This window comes from Trichinella spiralis (genome assembly GCF_000181795.1).
Source record: "Trichinella spiralis strain ISS 195 chromosome Unknown Scfld6, whole genome shotgun sequence".
NCBI lineage: Eukaryota > Metazoa > Nematoda > Enoplea > Trichinellida > Trichinellidae > Trichinella > Trichinella spiralis.
The window spans coordinates 1,975,215-1,991,853 of NW_003526945.1; the positions used below are offsets into that span (position 1 = coordinate 1,975,215).

Here is a 16,639-nt window from a genome sequence, read left to right on the forward strand (position 1 = left end):
TCACTGAATTTGAAGTCGAATTTTCACTAATATCAATGCTCCAAGATGCTTTTTCGAAAACTTCTTCTGCTTCAATAATTGCAACTTCTTGCGAAGCTTTCCTCACTTCCTCTCCTTTTAAACTTTCACTGTCTTCGTCAACGAACTTTAACGGCCCAAGACGTTTCTCCCTGTCCAAATGTTCATTTTCCACAATTCCAACATCCCCTGAATTACTGTTAGAGTCTACGTCACTTGTGGAACTCATGCCGTCTGCAGTGATCGACGACCCCAGTAGAGAAGCAGATTCTTCGATCGAATTTGCCATTTCCACATGTCTCTGTTCACCTGAAACTGCATCTGATTCGTTAATATTTTTCGAATCTACATCAACCGCTATGATCAACGACGCTTCTTCAATACCTTCTTCCTTATCAAAGTTTTGTTCTTCATTCGGCAAAACCTCCTTCAATGCGCCCTGCGCATCATAATCATTTTCTTCAATTTCACTACCTAAAACCAGCAAAGAAGGTTATTCAAAAACGTTTCTGTAGTATGAAACTTTCCATTTGTATATTTGAACTGCCTCCCAACATGGTTTTATTTTTCGATTTACCTTTATTAGTCTCATGCTTCATGTCGGCGCAAGCCATTTGATTCATCGACTTTTTGTTCAATTCATCGACACTTTCTGCTGTCTACATTAGAATAACAAATTTAAGTGTAATGTTATAAATTACCTGTGATAGTTTGAATATCTTACATTTTTTTCCATTTTTTTACAGTTGTTTGTAAAACGTTTCTTAACCACTACTCGCTTTAACTGCAAAGACTAAACTGAATCGACTGTGTTTAATGCTGTTTGAAATATATGGCACATTTTAAAGTGAATTTTGTTTAAATTGAATTAAACTACAGTGAACTTTAATTTCTGATTGTCAGGTATAAAAAGTGAATAGCGATTGTACTTATTTTAAAGTGAAAATTTGTCTCAATATCATTTATGAATATACTGAAATTTTGACAAAATTATGTCTACAATTTGTTTTCATTTAATACAAATATGTTGTTTAAAAATATCTTTTAATTCAAAAAACTTTTTAGTTATGTTTTCTAAATTTAGATTTTTTTCAACAACTAATTTGAAGTACTGAACTAAAGTGAAAAACGTATTTTTTTGCAGGATATCTTGATTGAAAAGATAAATTTTTTGTTAGTTTGGTGTGATGCAAAAATTTATCTGTAGCAGAGGAGTGAAATGTGTTGAGCAGGGAGTTGAGCGGTAGAAACTTCATTTTGGGTACTACTGGTGTTTGAGAATTTGCCGGGAATAGTAGACTGAACTGATACCCTGGAAAATCGGTTACATCTCAAGGCAGGTGATGTGCCTTATTTATTGGTAAACACATTGTACAGAACTTCACAAAAAGAAAGCAATATCTAAGCGTGTTTTCTTAAACGAAATCAAAAAGAAATCATAATAAATTGCTATTAGTGCAACCTGCTATTCTTATCTGTTTCATTTTCTATGAGTGAAAATCAATTGCATCATATTCTACTTCAGTTTAGATATAAATAATATACTAAAGTGGAAAAACTTTCTATTGTTTCCCACGATGCACTGCTGACAAACGACAACGCTTAATGTGAATTTATTTATTATACAATCATAATTATATCAACTTTAATTTGGTGCAGATAATTAATAGAAAATCCAAACTAAATTGAAATTCTACTCAATCATATTTTTACAAAACACATTCATGTATAAATTAAAAATGAGTATATAACAATGATATAATGAAAATCAATTGAGATAACAATGGGCAAAAATTTACAAAAGGAAATGGAACAAAATTAATCAAGTTCAAAAATACAGTATATTTCAAATGAATATTAATTTTACGAAAATATAAAAATGATGATTGATCATTGAACTAATCGGTGATTAGTTCAAATTCAGTAACATTGAGAGAATAGCACTATTTCTGAAAATGCAAGTCTTCGTTCAACCATAATAATATGTTCATGGAAAACATGAGAAAAGTCAACCAGTCATTCATAATACGCAGACAGAGAAAGAAAATAATCACCACAAATGCATAGTTGATCGCATAGCTGAGTAAAATATAAATGAGCCACAAATTTCTAACAAGTACATTTGGATTGTCAGAAGCATTTTCTTCAGCAATCCCAAGTTTCTCTGAAGCCGCGTTCGCTTTTTTGGCACTTTTCTCATTTTGGCAATTTGCAATCATTGTTGTCGCCTCTTCAGAAACTTTCATTTCTTGAACATATTGCGCTTCAACCGTTCGAACATCTGTAGAATCATGCTTGCCGTCTTCATCACCTTCTGAAGCTTTTTCTTCAATTAGAATCCACTCTGAAGCGGTAGTCGCATCTTCACTGCTTTCTGCAGTTTGACTTCCAAAATCGAGGAACGAGTTTTCCCTGATTTGACTGTTACCGCTCAAATATTCACATATTGAAATTCCAAAATTTTGTGAATATGTCGGAACACTATCATCGATCACTGAATTTGAAGTCGAATTTTCACTAATATCAATGCTCCAAGATGCTTTTTCGAAAACTTCTTCTGCTTCAATAATTGCAACTTCTTGCGAAGCTTTCCTCACTTCCTCTCCTTTTAAACTTTCACTGTCTTCGTCAACGAACTTTAACGGCCCAAGACGTTTCTCCCTGTCCAAATGTTCATTTTCCACAATTCCAACATCCCCTGAATTACTGTTAGAGTCTACGTCACTTGTGGAACTCATGCCGTCTGCAGTGATCGACGACCCCAGTAGAGAAGCAGATTCTTCGATCGAATTTGCCATTTCCACATGTCTCTGTTCACCTGAAACTGCATCTGATTCGTTAATATTTTTCGAATCTACATCAACCGCTATGATCAACGACGCTTCTTCAATACCTTCTTCCTTATCAAAGTTTTGTTCTTCATTCGGCAAAACCTCCTTCAATGCGCCCTGCGCATCATAATCATTTTCTTCAATTTCACTACCTAAAACCAGCAAAGAAGGTTATTCAAAAACGTTTCTGTAGTATGAAACTTTCCATTTGTATATTTGAACTGCCTCCCAACATGGTTTTATTTTTCGATTTACCTTTATTAGTCTCATGCTTCATGTCGGCGCAAGCCATTTGATTCATCGACTTTTTGTTCAATTCATCGACACTTTCTGCTGTCTACATTAGAATAACAAATTTAAGTGTAATGTTATAAATTACCTGTGATAGTTTGAATATCTTACATTTTTTTCCATTTTTTTACAGTTGTTTGTAAAACGTTTCTTAACCACTACTCGCTTTAACTGCAAAGACTAAACTGAATCGACTGTGTTTAATGCTGTTTGAAATATATGGCACATTTTAAAGTGAATTTTGTTTAAATTGAATTAAACTACAGTGAACTTTAATTTCTGATTGTCAGGTATAATGAGTGAGTAGCGACTTTTTGTTAGTTTTGTGAGATACAAAAATTTATCTGTAGCAGCGGAGTGAAATGTGTTGAGCATAGAATTGAGCGGTGGAAACTGTAATTTGGGTATTATTGGTGTTTGATAATTTGACAGAAAGTCATACCATTCTATTTACAGTACTACCGTCAGTAATTGTTCATGTTTATGTATTTATATATTAATGAGATATTGAGATGTAAAAGCAATCATCAGTTAGTTGAAGATAGCGTTGCGACGCTTTAATAGTGAATTATGATTCTTTGATATGCGGTTTACTCTTATTGTTTCCTCTAAAGATCGACCTAATTTTTCTGATTGGCTGTTTTCTAATATGCTGTGCTGCGTTTGGTCAGTAATTAGCCATTTGGGTTTCTGTTTTTTATTTGTTGCTTTTTGTGAATTTTCTGCAGTGTATTCTGTTTATAATTATCTGCAAATATTTCTGTCTGATGTTGAAAATGAAATAAAAGAAATATCATTTTTCAACTTTTAATTTTATGCATATTCATCAATCAGCTATATTGAATTGCAGCTTGCCATCCAAGTGGCACTCATGTTTTTATAAGCTTTATAATAATAAATGAAATGAAATAATGCAGAAAAGAAACTTTTTATTTTTTTTATAATTATTAATTGCAGTTAGGTGTGGATATGTTTCACTGAATGACAACTGAAAGTCATGTTAGGAATAAAGTTTAAATGATCATAATATGCAAAAAAGCCTTTAAATAATAGTAAACAGCTGTACTAATAGTGTGCATATACTGTACTAGCTGTACTAGCGTACATTATTTTGTAATCGTGTACAACAGTGTTCATTTGAAAGGCAATTAAGATTATGCTTTGCTTAGAATATTAAACCTGCAACTTAAATGTATAAAATGCAAGCAGAGGCAATCTTTGAATTATTACAATGCTTAAAGTAACCCCACATTTTTCATGAAATGAGTTTGACATGATTTGATCAAGCAGCGCACGAACAAGTGTGCAAGCGCATATTGACAGCAGATGTGAAGCGAAAATGTTGAAAATAGGGCAGCAGCAGCAGTCGTTATGTTTGATACTAAAGTCTGACCAATCAACACTGCCCAATCAGTGAATTAAATGTCTAAGCTGGTTGAGTCAACTTGTACTCTTACACATAATTTTTCTTATGATACCAAGTGCTACCTGCTGAAGTGTTTAGTTTGAAACTGAGAATTGCATTTTATATTCATATTGCGTGCATTTTAGTTTGTGGATTTATATTAACTATTTAATTATAATTTGTTAATATAAATTTTGACTGCAAGTACGAAAATTTTATTTCTACTTTAGTGTTTCTAACTGTAATTTTTCATGAAGTGGACTGTGCATTTATTTATATTTGATGTTATCATTTTGGTTTTTTAAATATTTTGTATAACTTTCTGAAAACTTATATCTGAATCTTGACTAATTTGTTTTAAATAATTAAATTATATTTTCCACTCTTAATGGGTAAAAGTGAGATATTTTTATACTTGAATGATAATGAAATACATTTAATTATAAATAACATTAAAGAATAGAGCATAATAATTTCTGTGTTCACCGACCAGTATTTTGAATAAGGAATCCTCCAGAAGATTTAGCGAATACTGCAATGGATTTACATCACTTGCAAGGTGATCATATTTTGAATTCAACCGTTTAGGATCATCTTTAAAACACAGATTAGTGTTGTGGTTATTCCAAAAGATTAGCAGTAATTTGTAATTTTCATTGATAAAATGTTATATAGGTTTAATTGAGAAATAAAGCGCATCCCTTCCAATGATTTTATTTGTTTCAGCACCGTATTTCCTATTCCACTGAATTAATTCTTTGCGTTTACTTAACTTTAATATAAGATAATGTAAATTCCTTAAATATATGATCTCATAAGTTGGAAATAAAACCATTGAGAATTCATTAAATACTGCAATGAATGATTTTTTTGAGAATTGAAATACAGTTCACTGCAACTTGAATGACATACTTTGAGATTGGTAATGTAATAAAATCTATCTTCTGTAAACTCTAAAGTTTCATCTCTACTTCCCACTTGCAAGTAGCTACTTCTTGCAAATAAAACAATTGCTTCTTTTTTTCTTTTCTGTTTTTTAATAAGCGTAGTACTACACACTTTACAAGACTCTTATAAATACTAGATGCTGAAAAGTGCAATTCATTATCATCAAGCAGCTGCTTCACGCATGATGATCCCTTAAATGGTTTTTGTGGTGGAATATAAAACGTGAAGTTAATCTCGAAGTACTCATCAATTTTAATGGTTTAAGAATAGAAGCTCTCAGCAAGATTCTTCGTTTTTCATGATAACAGTTCAAGTGTTGTATTGTAATTTTAAAATAAGGAGATGATTAAAGGAGAAATCACATAAGCAAATGAGTACAGGAAAGTAATTGCTAAATAACCTAAAACTAATAATGGCTGCTGCATGGAATTGTCGATTGTACCGACCTAGTAAAAAAACAAGAATTAACTCATCGTTCAGCATTACTGATGAGTCATAAACAGTGATATTACGCAACTATATTGTGTATCTTGAAGCCAGTGTAATTCTGAAGAACAATTTGCAGTCTATTACTCCCGAGTTTATATGAGTTTTGTTGTCTTCATTTTCTGTAAAAATTGTAACAATTTCATGAAAAATAAAATGAAGATAAGGCCATTGGTTTTCTATAATTTTTTTACAATATTTGTTTTGTCATATATAGTTATATATAAAATACATTTTAATTACTTTTAAGCGCTGAAATGTAAATATAAGCGTTAGAGATAATATTCCACGCTGAAATTACTTAAATGGAAATTTTAACATAAAATTATATTTTTTAATCTGCAGATTTTATTATAATGCAAGTACAAAAACATTAATTGTACTTTAATATAACATACTGTAAGTTGTCTAATGTGCCATGTGTAGCAAGTTGTTTTGCAAACGTCAGTTATTTCATGATTTCTTCATATTGTGTATCACTTTCTCAATATTGATATCTATTTAATAAAATCTTATTATTACAGGTATATGATTTAAATGTTAAGAATGGGTGACAATAATGCTGAAAATAATATGACTGTGCGACCAAGAGGATTTCATGAAGGTTTGCCACTGCTTCAACAAATGAATAGATCTGATGTACCTGAATTTACCTCTGTGGTATTGCAACTTACGGATCCCGTTGAAAGCATTTGGCGTACTGTGACTATTTTGATTGATAGAAGAAATGAATTTTACCAATTCATCGTGCCAATTTTGGAGCAAACTGTACCACGGTTATTCCAAAACATACGTATGGAAACAGACCCTCCACTAATTTTAGAACATCAAATGTTTATGGAAAATGTGATAGGATTTTCATATGGTAAATTGGGTGCTCATCACAGAGCGATTTTTCATCATGAGATAATATTGTGCTTACCCGCTGAAAAATTTGTGCAGCTTGCTTACAATACAATCAGCTCATGTTCAAATGATTTTCGTTTGGTTGGAAGGTCGAATTTATACAGAGTAATTCATAATATCAAGCAAACAGCAATGCAGTGCCATGCAATTGTTCGAAATATATTTGTCATTATTGTTGGAGTAGAAGAATATTTTGCTGAATTGAACCACTTTCGAGCGAATCAAGTTCAGAATGCTTCAGAGATGATAACTGAAAAGGACTATCCAACGCTTTATCGAGCTGAAGCTTTATTGAGTCGACAGGAATATGATCTAGCGTGCAGAGCAATTTTCGAAGGAGTACAAGTAAGTTACTGTCAAGTCAGTAGCATGTATCAATTTGCACAGCAAGTCCATGCGTTTACCTCTGATATCGCATTTCGGGAATGTGAACATCGTCAGGCGATTGCGAGAGCAGTACATGAACATTTATTGCGTGGCATAGAAAATCAGTTTGATGGCAATTTATTGTTGCCTCCATGACCTCTAACTAATTTTAATTTTATGTAATGGCTATCCATGTGGAAAGTAAGCGTTTATTTGCTTTTTTATATACTATCTTATGATTTTTCATGAAGTTTAAATGCACTGTACATTACTTTCATGATTTTCCAAGCTGTCAAACTATTTTTATAAATAGCTGATGAAATGAAATAAAACAAATGAACATGTAAGTGAATTATATGAGCATCAATTTTAACCAGTCAAAAAATGAAGTCAATTGTTTGAAAGCAGTAGCACAAATTCATTCTAAATTAAAATGAACCTTCAAGATTGAGGTAATCAGTTACATTAATGTAATATTAAAAGAAAATTATTTCAGTTGTAAAGATTAAAGGTGGTGCTTTTAGTACAGCTATAAATTTTTTTTAGATAAAATGTTTCTTTAAGCGATGAATTGCACACCTGCTTAAAAGTAATTCATTATGTATTTAACCGCAGAATCTATATAGTGACAAACGCTTTAATTTCGCTTTTATGCACACGATAATATGACTTATATGCACAGGATCAGCGTATTAAGTGTTATTCTGAAACTGAAATGGTAACCATGAGTACCCATGAGAACTTTCTAAATTTAACTGATGTCATTATGATAAGTGAATTGACATTTCTGCTGAAACTGATAAATGAATTAAGAAAACAAATGATAAAAAAGAATTTTCATTGAAGAAAATCGTAAAACTAAAAATTTTGTTACGTACCATTGTGAAGTTTTTACATTCTCATGATTAACTTAACAGGAATATGAGTTGGACAAACATTTTGTTGCTTTAGACAAATGAGAAATCATGCTTACTAATTTTTGTTTCATCACATAAAACTTAGCTTATGATGGTGAACTAACACTAATTCAAAAACATTTTGCGTTTACTAACAGATTTCAGCAGTCATCAAAGCATGTCAATATCTGCTTATCAGCCAGCTGCCAAAATGATATGATAATGGTGGTTTACGGCGTGTCAGAATGTTTGTTTGGTTTCATAGCTCAAAAGTGAAACTTACAATAAAAACTGTTCTATCTTTTCAAACATGCTAAATTAGCATTGCTTAATTCAATTCCATTGTTTTATTTGTAAACAATTGCTGTGCTGCCATTCTAAAATGCAATTTTATCATAAAATTTTTTGAATAGCTCACCGAAGACAAATCCCCTAAGAGTCATTTATTCCACTGGAAAATGGTTAAATAAAGTAAATTTTATACTTGGTAATTTCAACCCCAATAAATATATTATAGAAGCAGTTGTTCATTTTTCATCCAAAATAGTTTAGCTTTTATAACATTTACACGGCCTAAAATTCAATTAAAATAATAAACAAAATTATACTTTGAGCTCGTTGTATCAAATTGCATACTTAACTTTATTTCAGTCAAAATTAAAGTGTAGATTTATTGATATGGAGTTATTTGCAAAAATTGTAATTAATATTTTTAGCATCACACAAGCAGTCATTTTAGATTTTTATAATAAAGACGAAGCATATAAAACAAGTTTGAGGATGAAGCATAATCAACACGAAAAGGGGAATAAAAGCATGAATCACAGTAACGTTTTCATTCCATGTAATTTAAAATTGGAAACATATGTAAATATTATTGATTGAGTATAAAAGCAATCATCTTCTTTTGGTCACTGCTAAAAAACACTTAAATTTTTTGCTAGTAAAAAATTTTTGATTCTTTGAATTGCAAGGGAAATAGTTCGTGTTTGTAAAGGACTTACTAAAACAAAAAAGTTCTTAAAGATTTAATTAGTTAATAAAATGTAGTTCAATTTGTTTTAGAAACACATGTATTATATGGTTTTTATTTTTTAAATAATTAGTAAATTAATGATTAATAATAAAACTGAGCAAATAAATAACTGTGGTGAATAGTATAATTTTAAATTTGCATTTTGAAAAATAGTCATTATCAGTGCACCGTTTTTTTATTTCACAGCTATCAAATTTTTTTAAAACTATCTAATACGAAGCAGTTTGCTGTAAATGAATAAGGCAATTCTAATATTTTAACTTTAAAAATTAAAAAACTGAAAGAAAGCACTACAGTATTCATTTATTTATTTCTATTTGTTTCAACATGCAAAACTAAAATATTTTTTTAAATTACACATAAAAATACGCATTTGCTTTGCTTTATTTTAATTAATTATGGCTTCTGGAGAATGTGGCGTTGCTTTAGAACTTTAATTTTTCAACTGAAGTAAAATCATTTTATTTGTACTTTAGTGCAAAATATACTGTAATAATTCTCACAGCTGGTTAGAATTGCAAAGTATTTTTATTAATGTTGAGGTTGAAATTTTATTTTCAAATTATCAATTCCATAGAAAAATTTATTTAAAATTTTGCATATATATGTAGTTTTGTTTGTTGCAAGCATGTTGAAGAAATAAATTCCTAAATAAATGATTGAATAGTAAAATTGGAATTGGATTTGAAAGCTTAGTAGGGAATGAAAGAGAAATTTTGAATTTGTTTCTCAATTTTAGGTGTATATATTTTTTGGCAATATTGTATGCTTGATGAATTACTAAAAAGGGTTATTGTGACTGATAATGTATGAAGTTTTGAACGAATTTTGTCGCAGTTCATCATTTCAAGTGATAATTAATTTAAGAAAAACCTTTTCCAGTTTTAAACTGTCATTAGCTTGTTTTTTTTATCATCGCCGAGAGCATTTTAGGTTGATTTGTTTTTCTAGTTGTGTGTTCATGTGGAATGAGTTTTTGCAGTTTATATTGACCAGTTGCTTTTAATAAGTTTGTAATTTTCTGTTTCAAGCTGTCAGAATTGTTTCTTATTGTTTTCGACAATATTCCAAGAAGTTCGTTTGCCTTTTCCGGTGTTGTTGATTTTGGCACATTCAGAGTTGACATCTACGTTGTAAAGTGCCATCGGCTGTGCAGTGATTGTACGTGCTGTACGTTTATCGATGTACATCAGTCATTGCCATTTTCCGGTCCAGGTTTACGGAAATAATTCGCTCTTATTTCTGCTCTTTCGTAGTAGTAGCAGTAGCAGTAGTAGTGATCGTTGGGCGTTTCTAAAGTGACAAAAGCTTCTCTTCTCAGTTTCTGTTTTCGTTATACAGTTTCAGTTGTCGTCGTTGTCAGAGTCGAAAACAATGTCCGCCTTGGAACAGTTGAAGATGCATACGGTGGTTGTCGCCGATACGGGAGATTTTGAAAGCATTGGCCAGTATAAGCCGACTGACGCCACCACCAACCCGTCGCTGCTGCTCCAAGCGTCGTCGGTGCCCAAATATGCCAGCCTGCTCGACTCGGCTGTCCAGTATGGTAAATGTCGTGCTGAAAACGTCAAGGACCGTCTGACTCTGGCCATGGATAAGCTGTTCGTTCTGTTCGGCGTGGAAATTTTGAACATCATCCCTGGCAGGGTGTCGACAGAAGTGGACGCGCGCTTGTCTTTTGACCGAGTGGGCCAGCTCCAACGAGCCCGACGACTCATTTCCATGTACGAAGAAGAAGGCGTGCCAAAGGAACGCGTTCTGATCAAACTGGCCTCGACTTGGGAAGGCGTGCAAGCGGCCAGTGAGCTCGAACGTCACGACGGAATTCACTGCAACATGACTCTCTTGTTCAACTTCTACCAAGCTGTCGCGTGTGCCGACGCCGGTGCCACGTTGATTTCACCCTTCGTGGGCCGTATACTTGACTGGCATCTGCAAAAGCACTCCGGCAATGCTCAATATGGCATGCTCGACGATCCAGGCGTGCAAAATGTGACAAAAATCTACAATTATTACAAATGCCACAACTATAGTACGCAGGTGATGGGTGCGTCGTTCAGAAATGTCAATCAAATTAAAGGTCTGTGCGGCTGTGATTTGTTAACAATCAGCCCGACATTGCTCGACCAGTTGGCAGCCGATAGAGAGCAATTACACGTTTACCTCGATCCTGCTAATGCTCGACTGGCGTCTTTACCGGTGGTAGAAGTCGACGAGTGTCGTTTCCGCTGGGAAATGAATGAAGACGCTATGGCTTGCGACAAACTGGCCGACGGTATACGTCGGTTTGCTAAAGATGCCGTCTCTTTGGAAGACATGCTTAGACGAAAAATGCAATAATTCTCGCCTTCCGGTTTATATTTCAGTTAATTATTTTCTTAATTTTGATTTTTATTTTCAACAGTAGCGTGTTGGTGGTTTTCATTGAACAAATCACATTGAAATGGAAAATTTTCAAGTGGATCTAATTATTCATTCAGATTTCGTGTTTTAGGAAGTGAAATTTCTTCATTTTCATTAATTGGGGAAAATTCTGAATTCAGATACAATTTTTAATGAAATTTATACAATTCAACATTTTTATCGGAATTAAAAGTTTTATTCTTTCTCCGATTCTCCAAATCGCCTGTGAAAATTGCATGTTAGACCACGTCCACATAATTTGAATGAAAATGAGAAAATGAAAGATTGAAGTAACTAGTAATCATTTTTAATCCACAATTCACGCGGAAAATGAAATATTCTGAACATTATCGCGGACTATATTACCTGCATTTTACTATTGTTTTACAGTATGAATTAGTTGCAATGGAAAACTTATAATTTTAAAAAATAATTTATTTAAAATATTTTAAAAACAACTTTGTGTTTTTACGAAATTAAAAATGCGTCTAAACCCAAGCACAATTCATTACTTATAAATGCAATCTATGTATTACCGTTCAATAGTATAAATGAGGTAATTGAATAATGTTGTGTTGTTGTTACTGCTTAGTTTTGTTTCCCTTTATAGAAATATTGCAAGAAAGACGCGGTTTGACGGTGCCGACAAATGCAAATGTGTCAAATGAAAAGCTGAAAAAAGTTGTTCTTTTGAAAAGTCATTTTAATGAATGAATGAACGAACATTCATAGAACTGATGAAAATACGGATTAAAGCGTCGAATCGATTGATATGTAATTTCACATCCGATGCATATACGGTTTGTTTTTATGAATTTTACTATTAGATCTGGCACTGAAAGTGCTTTTTTCATTCATAATGAAAATACTTTTTCTTTTACTGTATAGTATCGTTGTTGGGTAAAGTTGTCATGTTCAGTACCTTTTACTTGGAAATGTATGTAATTTAGCTTCAAAGCAGCCGGCAATATTTAGAGCTGAGTCGATGAAAATAATAATGAAGAATGTTTAATAAATGAAACTTTGAAATAGAATAAAAATAGAAATGGAAAAATGTCTGATCCAAAACTAGTTAATGATAGTAATGGTAAGAAGTTTCTGCAATTAACAAATAAGTTTGATAATTTCAATGATGGATTTAAATTTAATAGCGATTATAAGAATTTTTAAATTAGTAATAAATACATTTATGTACTGCGTTGTTTTCTTGTTGATTAACGTATTACTTTTATTTATATATTTTAGTTGCAGTGAAAGCTTGAAAATTATTGTTTGCTGAGAACTAAATTTGCTTTATAACATTTAATTGTAGAAAATAGCACTTTCATCTAGCTAAAAATTATCCACATGCTGTATAAAATACAAGAGAATAATTTTCATAATTTAAGAATAATTCTAATTTTTTTAACACTGAAGAGTTAGAAATTTGGTATTGTTTCGTTGACTGAATATGATCACAGTTTGTTTCAATAACGAATTACTGTTGTAGAATTGCATTGTTTCTAAGTGACAGTGAAAATAAGAAATCCATAAATTGTAAAATCAAGTTCTATTTATATATAATATAAAAGATAAATTGGCCAGATGTGCTCATCTGCTGTTGAATAATTATCAGTCCAAAACTGCAGTTGTTTGCAATGATGCATACTATTAATTTTGTTGCAATGCAATTTTTGCCACATTTATCTTGCATTAGCAAATGTTAGTGGAAACTGATGCTGTATTTTTAACATCAACTGCTATAAATATGCATAAATAAAAAATAATAAATGGCTGGATAAAAATAAATAGATAATGACGTGCTATACGTTAAACTGTGTAGTGCTTTTATAAAACGATTTTCATTGTGCATTTCTGTTTTGAAAATATATTTCAATATCTCGAATATATTATTTGCAAATAATTTCGGAATTAAACTTTTTTTAAAATATTATCATTGCAGTGGTTTTTAACGAAAATTTAATAATGGTAAGTTTTGGATAATTTTATTTTGGAGAAGTTTTTCCGATGTCATTATTTAAATAACTGTGCGTGAGAGTTCATCAAATAGTTATCAAACTCTTATTTTTTTACTGTATTTGTAGAATTTATTTAAAATTTGTTGAATTCAATTTTCATTGCATTGTATTTGCGTTTGTTATAATCTACTGTAATTATAATATCGAAATTTTCATTTATTTATAATATATGTGTGTAATATTTTTCAGCTGCATTCGTGATTAATATTTTTATTTGAAATAAAGTAGGAAACAGTTTGCAATAAATTAATATGTAGTGATTTTATTGTAAAAATAACCCAAACATTCAACTATTTTATCAAATTATGCTGATAAAGTCGATAAGAATAGCAAATATAATTATCGTAATATTAAAGATATAATAGTAATTAATGAGCAGCGATTTTATAGTAATATGCATTGTAACTCTATGGCAATTTAAATAGGACTGATTTTCTTTATCTTGTGGCGAATATTATTCATACTTCTATTTCTCTGAATATGATAGTATAAATAAAAAGAGTAAAAGGAAATGTAAATAGTATATTCAATCTTACTCTTCTTTTTGTTGCATACAGATGTCCAAAGCAGATGTCCAAGTAAAAATTGCACGCAGACGTTCGTCGTATGGAATATTCGGCTTGTCTGAAGCTCTCATTGCTTCGAACAGAACTCTCAGCAGTGGTTCATTGACACACTGGCGTACCATTTCCGCTCTTGTACTTGGGGACTAGAAAAGTAATACTTGAAACTGTTTTCTCTTAATGCGTATTTCTCTGTTTCTTTTTTCAAATCTGTCAGTTATGAAAATTTATTTTCAAATATTCCAACAGATCATTACCACGAATGACATGGATCGAAAAGTTTTCTGTCCACCACCAGCAACTCTTGGCATGTGATTTAGCTTTTCCCTGAAATTGAAATTAGCAAGTGAAAAGCTTGAAATGGAAAAGAAAAGATAGTCAATGATCAAAATTTATACATTTGTTTTCGATCTTTGCACATATACAACGCAGTGCCGTGTTTCACTAAAGCGTCCATTGTTTCGTCGGATACTGCGGAAAAATCTTCAAGAGCATGCAATTCCTCGTATGTAGCTCTTACATTGGAATCCGACTGGCACAATCTGATGAAGTATTGACGATTTTTGTCGAAATCCTGAAAATGACAAAGCTTTCATCCACAACTGCTAACTGTCCAACGCTGCAATAACTCCTCGATTCGAGTAGCATTATGTTTCTTGGTATTATTTGAATAAATGAATTTACAAAACAAAAATAATATTAATTTAATTAATAATATTTATTTGTGTATATTTTATGTTGAAGAAAATGACACTCACGCAAAAGACAACGGCAGGAAGCAAAACAGCTAGAATTAGCAGCGATGCCATCAGGCGAGAATTGTTTTTCAAAATGATTTTCGAAACGTTGAACGGCGAATTTATAGCCGACCAAAGATGATGACTCATTGTGAACGCAAACCGCCAACAACACATGTCACAGTGATAAAAATTTCTTTGAACAATTGAAATTAATTTTAAAGCTTGAACACATGTTTTGAAAAATCCTGCTCGCAGCCTTGAGATTCAGCTTTGCAGTTCTGTGATGGAACTTCATATTCAGCCAATTGTCGAACATTTTGCTCCGTGAACAATTTCGAAACAGCTGCTTTCTGGCCGGTCGGTTGCAGACAGCTCTTGTGGACGAATATTGTGGTGGAAAATTTGAAGACACAATTTACCCCTGATACGCCCATCTATCATAAATCCCATTGAAGAGAGCAGTTGTTTTGAACGGCAATTGATTTCGAATAAAAACTGCAGCCAAAATGATCGATCAATTGACTTCATCATTATTAAAAATTTGGCCCACCAAAATTTCCCATTTTATTATATACTGTTTGATTGATCACTTCAATCACTTCGTCGTCGACAAATGCACATCATCGACACCCACACATTGACGAACAGCGTCATTGGAAATTCTTTCATAAATTAAATTCTGTAGTTTGTCCTTTCTTATCATTCTTAATCAGCAATTGAAAAAAAGACTTGAAAAAGTTGTTTTATTCCTTTCAATCAAGATAATATTTGTGTATGCTTTTTCTTATCGTTAAATTGTGATGAAATTCTTTTTTTTAAATAAATTTTATATTATTATCATTATTTTTATTTTTTAATAAAAATTGTATTAAAAAAATACTGCACGCACAATTTTGATTGCGGTTCTGCAATTTTGTACTTTCGATCAAATCATTCATACTGTAATTAAATTTGTAATTTTTCTGTAAAAAATAATGTTCTTTTTTTGAAATATCTGATTGATGTTTAACTTTTTGTTTTGTTTTTATCGCAATCTTTTGTTTGAAAATAAAATTTTCTTTTGTGGATTTAATTTTATGCTACTATTTCTTGAAGAAAAAAGCTGTCCAAAATTTGCACAGTACTAATATATGTATATATATATATATAATCATTGTATTATAATGGAAATGATTTTGACAAAAATTGATTGGATCTGTGTATTATACATATATATATATATATATATATATGATTTGGATGCCAAGAATACAAGCTAATTTGCAGCAGATATGAAAAAGCAAACGTAAGTAAATTTGTGAAAATGTAATGCTAAATTGTTAACGTTAGAATGTATGAAAAATGCTTCTTCCAGGTTATCAAAAGTTATTTTACTTGAATGTTATAAATGTGTCGCTAAATTTTTGCTTACGCATTAGCTAATTTTCATTTAAACAAATGTTTGCTATTTGCAAGATTGTCAACTTGAGGCAAAATAAACCCAAGCACAAAGTAAGCTTCAATTAATGTTTGCTTACGTTTTTAAAAGATTTTAAAGCGAATTCGTGTTTTCTTTTCAACTTTCATCATAAAATGAGATTTGTTCAAAAGCAGAAAAAAAGCATAGCAAAATTTTGAAGTTATTTATTTGTTATTATCATTATTGGCAAATCATTACTGGTCCATTATTATAACAGTATGAAATTATGCTCATCGAATGAAACAAAATATAACTTTATTTGAATAAAATCGA

General features: G+C 31.4%; 4 protein-coding genes across 4 annotated transcripts; 1 reads left to right on the plus strand and 3 right to left on the minus strand.

Annotated features, from left to right (window-relative positions):
- Positions 1-27: 27 nt before the first annotated feature.
- Tsp_08118a (hypothetical protein) lies at positions 28-3,263 on the minus strand (the record flags this gene model as incomplete). Its single annotated transcript, XM_003373477.1, has 8 exons — positions 3,252-3,263; positions 3,105-3,186; positions 2,133-3,001; positions 2,073-2,097; positions 1,578-1,619; positions 1,149-1,330; positions 596-677; positions 28-492 (listed from the first exon to the last, which is right to left on the minus strand). Coding segments are annotated over exons 1-8 (1,759 nt in total), but the record flags the coding sequence as incomplete, so codon positions are not given.
- Positions 3,264-5,212: 1,949 nt separating this feature from the next.
- Positions 5,213-6,671, minus strand: Tsp_08119 (conserved hypothetical protein). The gene is given in 6 exon segments (XM_003373478.1): positions 5,213-5,317; positions 5,458-5,615; positions 5,627-5,726; positions 5,901-5,939; positions 6,223-6,270; positions 6,633-6,671. 6 exon segments carry the CDS (start codon positions 6,669-6,671, stop codon positions 5,213-5,215), a joined length of 489 nt encoding a protein of 162 aa, XP_003373526.1.
- A 1,698-nt stretch (positions 6,672-8,369) lies between these two features.
- Positions 8,370-10,412, plus strand: Tsp_08120 (conserved hypothetical protein). The gene is made up of 6 exons (XM_003373479.1): positions 8,370-8,419; positions 8,864-9,014; positions 9,213-9,230; positions 9,660-9,705; positions 9,923-9,972; positions 10,215-10,412. Exons 1-6 carry the CDS (start codon positions 8,370-8,372, stop codon positions 10,410-10,412), a joined length of 513 nt encoding a protein of 170 aa, XP_003373527.1.
- Positions 10,413-14,062: 3,650 nt separating this feature from the next.
- Tsp_08121 (hypothetical protein) lies at positions 14,063-15,054 on the minus strand. Its single transcript, XM_003373480.1, has 5 exons — positions 14,926-15,054; positions 14,566-14,741; positions 14,425-14,494; positions 14,141-14,313; positions 14,063-14,078 (listed from the first exon to the last, which is right to left on the minus strand). The coding sequence occupies exons 1-5, from the start codon at positions 15,052-15,054 to the stop codon at positions 14,063-14,065; spliced, it is 564 nt and encodes a 187-aa protein (XP_003373528.1).
- Between the last annotated feature and the right edge of the window lie 1,585 nt (positions 15,055-16,639).

Bases quoted from the DNA above. Each gene is read 5' to 3' on its own strand.
- Tsp_08121 (XM_003373480.1), bottom strand. From the start codon at position 15,054: ATGAGTCATCATCTTTGGTCGGCTATAAATTCGCCGTTCAACGTTTCG. The intron at 14,742-14,925 runs GTGAGTGTCATT...TGTCATTTTCAG, and splicing joins TTCCTGCCGTTGTCTTTTGC to GATTTCGACAAAAATCGTCA. The intron at 14,314-14,424 runs GTAATGATCTGT...TTACTTTTCTAG, and splicing joins TTCGATCCATGTCATTCGTG to TCCCCAAGTACAAGAGCGGA.
- Tsp_08119 (XM_003373478.1), bottom strand. From the start codon at position 6,671: ATGCTTTCAACGGGATCCGTAAGTTGCAATACCACAGAG. The intron at 5,940-6,222 runs GTAATTAAAATG...TTTTTTTACTAG, and splicing joins TTACATTTCAGCGCTTAAAA to GTCGGTACAATCGACAATTC. The intron at 5,727-5,900 runs GTTTTAGGTTAT...GAGTACTTCGAG, and splicing joins CCATGCAGCAGCCATTATTA to ATTAACTTCACGTTTTATAT.
- Tsp_08120 (XM_003373479.1), top strand. From the start codon at position 8,370: ATGGTGGTTTACGGCGTGTCAGAATGTTTGTTTGGTTTCATAGCTCAA. The intron at 8,420-8,863 runs GTGAAACTTACA...TAATATTTTTAG, and splicing joins TTTGGTTTCATAGCTCAAAA to CATCACACAAGCAGTCATTT. The intron at 9,973-10,214 runs GTTATTGTGACT...TTCTGTTTCAAG, and splicing joins TTGATGAATTACTAAAAAGG to CTGTCAGAATTGTTTCTTAT.